The sequence below is a fragment of the Pygoscelis adeliae genome, unplaced genomic scaffold (assembly GCF_000699105.1).
Source record: "Pygoscelis adeliae isolate BGI_AS28 unplaced genomic scaffold, ASM69910v1 Scaffold238, whole genome shotgun sequence".
Lineage (NCBI taxonomy): Eukaryota > Metazoa > Chordata > Aves > Sphenisciformes > Spheniscidae > Pygoscelis > Pygoscelis adeliae.
This window is the reverse complement of record NW_008825285.1, coordinates 592,628-601,793: the sequence shown is the minus strand read 5'-3', so window position 1 is coordinate 601,793 and position 9,166 is coordinate 592,628. Positions and strand designations below refer to the sequence as shown.

General features: G+C 35.1%; 1 protein-coding gene across 1 annotated transcript in view; it reads left to right on the top strand.

Annotated features, from left to right (window-relative positions):
• WDR60 (WD repeat domain 60) overlaps positions 1-8,268 on the top strand; it is a 33,980-nt gene extending 25,712 nt beyond the window's left edge. Inside the window, exons 18-25 of the mRNA XM_009329891.1 lie at positions 889-1,002; positions 1,934-1,995; positions 3,049-3,100; positions 4,388-4,448; positions 4,702-4,798; positions 5,054-5,185; positions 6,734-6,957; positions 8,064-8,268. Of these exons, the coding sequence (XP_009328166.1) occupies positions 889-1,002; positions 1,934-1,995; positions 3,049-3,100; positions 4,388-4,448; positions 4,702-4,798; positions 5,054-5,185; positions 6,734-6,957; positions 8,064-8,235 (914 nt within the window). The 3' untranslated portion in view covers positions 8,236-8,268. The remainder of the gene's footprint in view (positions 1-888; positions 1,003-1,933; positions 1,996-3,048; positions 3,101-4,387; positions 4,449-4,701; positions 4,799-5,053; positions 5,186-6,733; positions 6,958-8,063) is intronic.
• The last annotated feature ends 898 nt before the right edge of the window (positions 8,269-9,166 follow it).

Below are 9,166 nucleotides of genomic sequence, written 5' to 3'. Positions count from 1 at the left end.
TGGTCTCTTTTTGAGTTGCCTGCCCCTTCTTCCACAAGTGGTAAACTCTCCTTTTTTTCCTGAGTCCCAGCAAAAGCTCCCCGGTCAGCCAGGCTGGTCGTCTTCCCCGCCTGTTCTTCTTGCGGCGTACAGGGACAGCCTGCTCCTGTGCCTTTAAGACTTCCTTCTTGAAGATCGTCCAGCCTTCCTGGACCCCTTTGCCCTTCAGGACTGTCTCCCAAGGGACTCTCTCAACCAGTGTCCTGAACAGGCCAAAGTCCGCCCTCCGGAAGTCCATGGTTGCGGTTTTGCTGGCCCCTTTCCTTACTTCACTGAGAATTGAGAATTCTACCATTTCATGGTCGCTAAGCCCAAGACGGCCTCCGACCACCACATCTCCCACCAGTCCTCTCTTTGTAAACAGCAATAGGGTAAACACATATTTTCTTGTGGTGAATTGTTTGTTTCAGCGTAGTTACTTTCTATTAAAGAATACTCTGTAAGAGTAATTTTTCTTCAATTTTGTCTTTTCTATAGTAAGCAGTGATTTACTTCTACCTCTATTGTTTATGGAGCTTGAAATTAACATAATTCTTTTCATGGTAACCCTGAAATGGCAGATTTTAATGAAATGTCTGGTACAGTGGCATAAATGGTGCAGCAGTCATTTGGAAAATGGCAAGTAAATGCAAATGGTGAAACATTGGTTTATCTAGTAGTATTTTGTTAATCTAGGAAACAGTTTGCAGCATTGTATTTGAGACTTTTACAAAGTAATTCTTTATGAAGTTTTTATTTGCCATTCTTTCTTTGTAACCATCATTCTCCCATAAGCTGAAAAGTGATTAGGGGTTTGTTGTTTTTGTTGAAAATAATATAGTGTTCACCTTTCATTATCCTTAATTATAGATGGTGTTCTGAACTCAGTAAACCACACCTCTTCTATACTAGCAGTGGAACCTGTCTCAACCTCTCTCTACACTGATCAGAATTATGGGCTCTCAAGCCTCTCTTATCAGGAGGGTATGTAAGCTGATCTTCAAAGCATCAATACGTCTGAGTCTTTCTTTAGGTATCTAGTGAAACAAATATATCATAGCCAAAATCCAGTTTATCATTCTATTCTGCCTCTTAAGTTGTCTGTAGTATCAATTGTAGTATCAATTACATACAACATTCATGTTTATTTTCTGCTCTCATTTTTATGTAATGTTCATTCAGTGCAGTTTCACATCAGATATGGGTGCATGCTTGTTATAATGTCTGTTTTCAAGACAATGTTTTGTTCTTACATGATAAAACAAGTTATCACTCAAAAAAACGCCTTTAGAGAAGTCTTAGTGCTTCTGTAATGCCTTTAAAGAAATCAGGATGCCTTTAGAGAAGTCTTAGTGCTCCTATAATGTCCAAAAAAAACCCTATCTAAAAAAGTCGAGCAACTTGGTTATATCTGAAAGCACTTAAAATATGTGACTGTACTTCGTGGTTCTTCCTGGGCCTTTTGCCTAATTTTTTTATGACCAACCTTTGCAAAGAAACTTTAATCCTCATGCCCCCAAATTCTTAGGTAGTGTGCTAGAGGAGACGTTATTACTTCCATTGCAGATTTTCACTTTGAAATCCATAGTAGTCCAAAGAAATGTGCTGCATATTGCAGGTTTTACAAGATTTCATCTATTGGACTTTCTGTTCTGTTCCAAAGTCCATGCAGAATCCAGACATTTCAAAAGATGAAAACAGAGAACATCTGCCTATCTGGTAGGACAAACTGAACATACAAGTTTCATGCCTTTTTCTTCTTTGGTAGAATTCAGTCACTTTCCCTTTTTATGGAGCTGAGAGGTTCATAAAAGTTTCAGAGAATGTATTAACCTAGGAAGTGTTACAAATCCTTTGATATTGTTCAGGATGAAGGTCAGCGTATGAATATAAATTGTTACTATTCCTTCCATAGAAATGTCAGGCCCTCCATTTCAGATAGCTTCAATGGATGAAAATGGAATCCTCAATATGTGGGTGAGTAATATATGTATGAAAAGAGAGAGTATTATGTGTTGGAATAATAAAATACTTCTTCAAATATAGCAACCCAAATCCAGGATTTCTGATGAGAATTTCCTCCCTGAAAAGTACGGCAACACTAGCCGTTCTGTTGGAATTCTTCTCAAAATTTCTGACCTGACTCCCTAATGCCATGATATTATCCTTAGGCAAAACTAGTAACAGGAACATGAATTCATGAAAACAGGCAATCAGTAGTTCTGCTTCATGGGAATATGTTCACATATTGCTATTAATTGAATAGTAGACCTCGGTCCTCTTTCACCCACCTACTTTATTTTATTTGAATCACAGTGGTGTCAGAGACTGTACTGAATGATGTGAGAAATGACATTCATAGTTCACATAAAATAAATGTTTAAGAGGCAAAATGTGAAAATCTGTGGATAAGATTACCCTGCCTAAAATATGACAGGCAGGTAAGCACCAGATCTGTTGCTCTTAATTACTGTTCTGACAACTCTTCTTTTATCGGATGTTTTCTGTCTTTTTCTGCTGCAGCTTTACTGAATTGATCTTGCTTGAGGAACTGAATAGCTCAGTGAATAATAAGGGGATAAAAGTATTTCCCTTCTGTATCACTAATTAAGTCCCTTAAAGCTCTAAGTAACTTTAGTAGCAACAGATTCAGGCCAAATGATCTATCCTTTCTATTTCATGAATAGTGAAAAGCACAGGAAATGTATTACAATTCCTTATTTTGGGGTTTAGGGTGGGGTTTTTTTTGTGACCGACCAAACCAGCAAGATGCCAACTAGCGATTAAGTGTAGAATGTGACTTCCCATATTCTGCTTTCCAGCAGGGAACATCCAGCAGGCATGTGAAGCTATTTTTAGCACTGCAGACATTGACAGGGGATAGAGAATCTACTTGTAATCATTGTAATGTTAGACCTACCTATTCAAACGTTCCTTTGGAGTTATGTCATACATTATTACAACTAGTTAAAAAACTTGGAAGTCTGGTAAATATTTATTGCTTATTAATGTTAAATATTGACTTTTCAGGTAGTTGTTGAATTACAAAAAGTGGATTTAGCTGGTTCACAAGCTGATTTAGGTGAGTACTGTACATTAGAGGTAGAATAAGGTGCTTGAGTTTTGAGATTATGAAGTTAGAGAGGAAGAGTTAGTGATGACAAATAGTTTAGAAGAAGGCAAAATTACTGAGGAAAAGATTCATTCTGAATAGGACATATATGTGATATTTGGGGTTATTGGTTAGGTATCATGAGTTATTTTCACTGCTATCTGAATCTCATCTGCTAATTCTGTATTGGTAATTGCTATCACAGACAACCACATTTCTTATAATGTCAAAGCAGATTTCTGTGTCCTCAACAGCTTTTTTCCAAAGAATATGAGATTTTATGTCCTTCTCGGTCCTCCTGTTCTTTCTTTAGTTTTAACCAATCTGTTATAATGCTTTTGTTGTTGCCTATATCTCCATTTTGATAATTGTCCTGAAAGTTCTCTTTTGGGTAAGGTACTTAATTTAGTGTGAGAAAAAAGTTTCCATTAAAAAAGTAAAGAGCAAAGTCTATTCAGCCTTTTTTGAATTGTGTGAATGTAATGAATTTATGAAGAAAATTACCTTTTTTGTTCTTTGAACAAATTTAGACTTACATACTTACCTAACTGGAAAAGGCTGTGATTAAAATCCTGATACGTTTTAAAATATATGTATAAACAATGAAGTAATGCTAACAAACTAGAATTTTTGATCAATTTTCTAATTTATAAGCTCATGTGCAACGTCTGACTATATTAAGCTGCTAAAGCTGGGTATTATGTCTGTGGAGAGGTACATTTTAAAGCTATGGTCGTGTGTTGACACAGTTTTACTGCCACCAGCATTCATTTTTTTCCTCGTCAAAAAATTCTTATGTTTGAAGGATTTGAATTATTTATGTTATTCTCTACTAACAAGTAACATAGATCAACTTTATTGAAACATTATTACAGTCTCTCATTACTATAATTCACTGTCAAAGAGCCAAACAACATAAATGTGCATTTTCACCATTGATAGAATTGGGTTTTATAGAGTGATATTACAGGATGTTATATGCATACTGTAAAACTAAAACAAACATATAATCATGTTTCCCTTTCTCTGTCCTCTTTCTTTGATTTCTGTCAAAGTTTAAAACTCTTCAAATTTGAATTCTGAAGTAAATAGTTCTAAATGATGTAAGATTTTTACATATCAAAAGCTGTATGTACAATAAACAATTTAATTATGAAGTATCCTTTTACTTATTGACTTAGGTTTTCATTTGGTGATACCACTTTCCTAATGCAAAGTGCTTAAATCAGTTTAAATAATTATTTTGTATAATTTTAGGTTTAATTCCTGGAGGGAGAGTGAAGTTAGTACATAGCTCTACTATGGAATTGAATAACAGGTAAGAAAACAGGGACATTTAGATTCTACATGTGTATCTCACAAAGCTAATTTTTCCTATACTTTATTAATTTGCTGTTATGTAAGATACATTTAACAATATTTTCATTAGTTGTTCGGGGGTTTTTTAATATACACTTCTTCCTAGAGCTAGTCATAGCCATTTTAGATCAAGAGTTTCTGTATGTACTTGCATAGCTGCAGGAGACAACTACCTGTATTTAGGTCATCTTTTACCTTTATGTTTTTCCTAGCCTTTTCCCAAAGGATGTGCGCCAGAGAATGCCCCAGACACTGAATATTAAATTTCTGTCTTCTAATCCTAATCATTTCATTGTTGGAACAAACATTGTGAGTAATGTGCTGCAATTCATCTCATTGTTATTTTTTGTTTTGGAAGCTGCCCCATTTACTTGGAATTTTACCAGTAGACTGTATATAAAATTTATAACTTGAGACTACTATTAAAATCTTTTAGCTATTAAAATTTGTGAGCTATTAAGGATCTTTTAAGGTAGCAGCTCTGTGAATTATTTAACTACTTCTTGTAATATTGATAATGCAAATTTTGTTTTGTCCAATTCATTTTCTTTATATTGTTTGTAGGGGCTGGTAGGCCATGGTACGAGACATGATTTAAAAGTTCTTCCAAAGCTATTCAGACCCCAGGAGAGCAGACTGAGATCAATAAGCATCAACGCAATTGATTTCTTCCCTTTTGGAAAGCCACTATTTTTGGTATGAAAACATTTTAATGTAATACAAGTCTCATTTTTTAATTACTTGCTGAGGGAGAATTTCTAATTTGATGTATTTAACTAGATGTGATAGTTGATTTACCTCACTAATTCCAATCTGCCATGAAGGGTGACAATAAATTTTGTGTTCTGGTGTTCGAACTTTGCTTATGTAAAAGGCCGACCGTCTGGCTCACAGAAACAAATGGCAATGTCACTTCAGCCTTATCACTTATTCTTTCTTTTTACTGAAATTCAGCATTGCAAGCAGGTCTTCTGCTGTTAATGAAGCCTCAGCTGTTTCTCGCTCTTATCATACATTTCTTAGTGGCATAATCATTTTGGAGACAAAATATCTGTATTGCTGTGAAATAAAGGTCTGTGGGGCAGCTCTGGGCATTCCCTGCTTTCCTTTCCTTTCCTCTCCACATCAGGCGTACCCTTGGGGTGTGCCTGGCAGTGTACCGTGTGGTCAGGTGTGTTCAAATCTGCTCTCAGCAGTTCATGTTGACACACCCACTGTTTTTATTTATCTCCCTTGTGGAATTTTATTCAATGCAAGTTGAACCTAACTTTGGTAGGATTTTCCATCTCCTTATCCTTGCATATATTTGTACTTGATCCTCTCTTAAAAATGCTTTCTTTCTAAATTTGCATGATTTACATGACTTCATTAGGATTGCCTAAGGTATAAAATTAATGTGTTTGGCTACAGTGTATGTATTTTGTGTCACCACTGCGCAGTCAGAACTTTCTTTTACCAGTGTGGATGTTCTTTTTCCCAAATGCGTTTATTTAGAGTGATACTGACTTCTACAAGTTTGTATCTGCAGAGTCCTTTTAAATGTAAGCACAATTTGCAGAGTCACTGTAAAAAGTCATCATAATTTGAAAATTGTAGGAAGGTTTCCTGATGTAGAGGTGGCCCAGGGTGATAAGAATAAGTTATTTTCTGTTTTCATAGAATAGTTTCTTTTGTACCTGGATTAGAGCAAACCTGTAAATGTTATATTAAGCAAGACAAAGGTTATAAGAAAATATCTGGAAGCAGTGATATCTGCCTGTCTTTGAATTTAGTTGTTCATTATGAATCAGTTTAATATCATTAAACTGTTAAGCACAGCCTGTCCTACTGAAAGCTATTCTTGGTTTTACAGATTACATGTGTCACTAAGTAGCTGTCTGAATTGGTCTCTAGGCTCTGACCTCGCCCCAATTCAGACTACTGTCACGTTGTGAGGGATCATAGTATTAGTGAAGTTGATAGTTTGAGAACCTTTTTTAAAATAGGAAATTAGGACTTCATCCTAGGATTAGTGGATTAGATTACTCTAGTATGCTCAGTACAGAGTTACTGCTTTCGAACTCAAAATTACATTAAAAGTTAAAATCTGGATAGTCCATAGAGTGAGATATGAGAGATGTTCCACTTGAGTCAGAGAACTAATTTTATTTATGTGTCTGATATTCTCAAGAACTGAATTGCAGTTTTTATCCTGCTTAGTTTATTTCATTCCCAGGAAATATTTTCTTTTTGACTATGATATAGGTTGGCTGTTCAGATGGAAGTATTAGATTACACCAAATGACATCAGAGTATCCCCTCATGCAGTGGAACGACAGCACAAATGGCCAATCAATTATTGCCCTGAAGTGGGCTTTAACAAGACCCGCTGTGTTTTTTGTCCTGGATGCATCATCTAATATTTACATTTGGGATCTTCTGGAAAATGATTTGTTGCCTGTGGCAAAGCAGACTATTCCATCAGAGAAGTAAGTACATCACATTACTCTATTTTTAACAAAATATTAATATTATTATCATCTTCATTTTGATTAGAGTTTGGATGGGTTTTTCTGCTTGACATTAAATGTTCATTAGAATTCGCTTTTCTAACTGTATTTTTTAAACTGTCGGAGGTGTGGAAAGAGACTACAGCAAGCTAAATTTTAGTTTATCCTTATTTACTTATTATTTTATACAGGTGGATAAAGGAGAAATAATGTTAGTATAAATCAAAATTAGGTATAGTGTTATCAGTTGGGACAGATATCTGTACATGGAGCAGTTGCTGTTTACATGAAGAGAAAAATTTTGTTCCCACTAAAATCGCTGGACTGCTTAAGTTCAAAGATAGCTTTGCTGGAATAGGATCAACCCCTAAAATAGACAAGATGTTGGACAACATTTTTAAATGTCTATATATAGTGTGGTTGCCAACATAAAGAAATATATTGTGTTCATTGTCACAAAGTAAACAGGAATATTTTTGGCTAGCACGTATTCACCAAGACTCACAATGCTGTTCCTGTAGTCAGTGTAGAGATCTGGGTATCCTGTAGATTGATGCAGAAAAGAAGTTTAATTTAGCCTTTCTGAATTATAGTCTTGAGGATTCTCTTTCCTTCCTGATGGGAGCCCTGCTGGGAGACTCTGTCTTCCCTAGGCTTAAGTTAGTCTTGGTGAATATCCCTCTAACTAGAAGTTTTCCTTGTAGCCTTGTAAACAACAGCAAAGTGCTGCTAGTTTTGGGAGAAAATAGTGTAATTTTTAAAGTTGCTACATTGTACTGGAAAATACCGTAAAATAGTTCATTTTTACAAGCTTGAAATAATTTTTAAGTCATGATTAGAAATTGATGATGGAATCTGTGAACAGGGGAAGAATTGCCTGTTATGTTTACATTAAATGATTGCAACTGGTGAAAAGCTAAAGAACATACCACGACTTGAAATAGTGAGGAGTATCACGTTGTGATGAGCAGAAAAAAGGAATCATTGAGTTTACTATAAGTAACCTGCTAAAAACACGCTTGAAAACACCTATTTCTCTTAATTTTGCCTCAATTAAAAACATTCCCCCGTTCTTTTGATTTCAGTGTTGTAACTATGGCTCTACTGGGAGAACCAGAAAAAACAAATGGACTGTTAGGCATTGTGCTGGCCAAAGAATCTGGACAGATAGACATTCAATATGTAAAGAAGAAGTGGGCATTACCTCAGCCTGAGGAATCTGAAAAACTACATTTGCTTTTATTGCAGTCTTTTTAGAAACAGTACACCTGTCTGGGTGTACAAACTATTGCAAAATATTTAGATTATTTCTGACTGCAATTAAAAGATTTGTAATGTAATTTTGTATTTGTATATAACTTGTGTATATTTTAAAGAATAGCAGTACAGTATTTTAGCTGAAACCATATATTTTATCACAAAAATGACAGAACCAAATTTAGCATTATTGTATTCAAAAAGATGATGAACTGTATTTCACTATTGAAAGTACTCTAGATGTATATATTTTCAAAAAAATACTAAAAATATATTCCTATAAATTACGCTGCTGTTTCTCATTATTCTGCTCTGAAGTAAACGATAGCAATCCTTTGTCTGGTGAGCGTAAAGTTGTGCCTCTGTATAAACAACCTGAATGTATGGAGACTTCTACTTCTGGGCCTTTTACACACTGACACTTGGTAAAACTTTCTTATATCCACCTAAAAACATTATGCAAACGTATCAGAATACAAATTTACATCGCATGATATCTTACTTCTGGTTTTGACCCTGAAACTTTGCAAAAGGAATACCTGTCTACCTCAAGTTGTCCTGATATGTACACTACCTGTTTGGATCAAACTACGTAAACAATATGCTTGTGAGATTTACTGAAATTCTAAATCCTTTGGGATTTCTGATGTAAACCAGAAAATACTGAGCTGTTTAGTCCTGCAAATCATTCCCAAAGCTCTTGTAGTGAGGAAGAGGATAGCTGTCTGTAATACTATTCTAATTTTTGTACACTCTTTGTAAAGTTTGGACCAAGACCAACTGCAGAAAATGTCTTCAACCTTTGTAGCCTAACAACTTCTGATTTAAAGATCATGAGGAAAACCATGATTAAACGAGCACAGATTCAGGGAAAAAAAGGATAATTGGAAGACAATGTGTTCAGAATTTAGTGAACATATATTTAAGATAC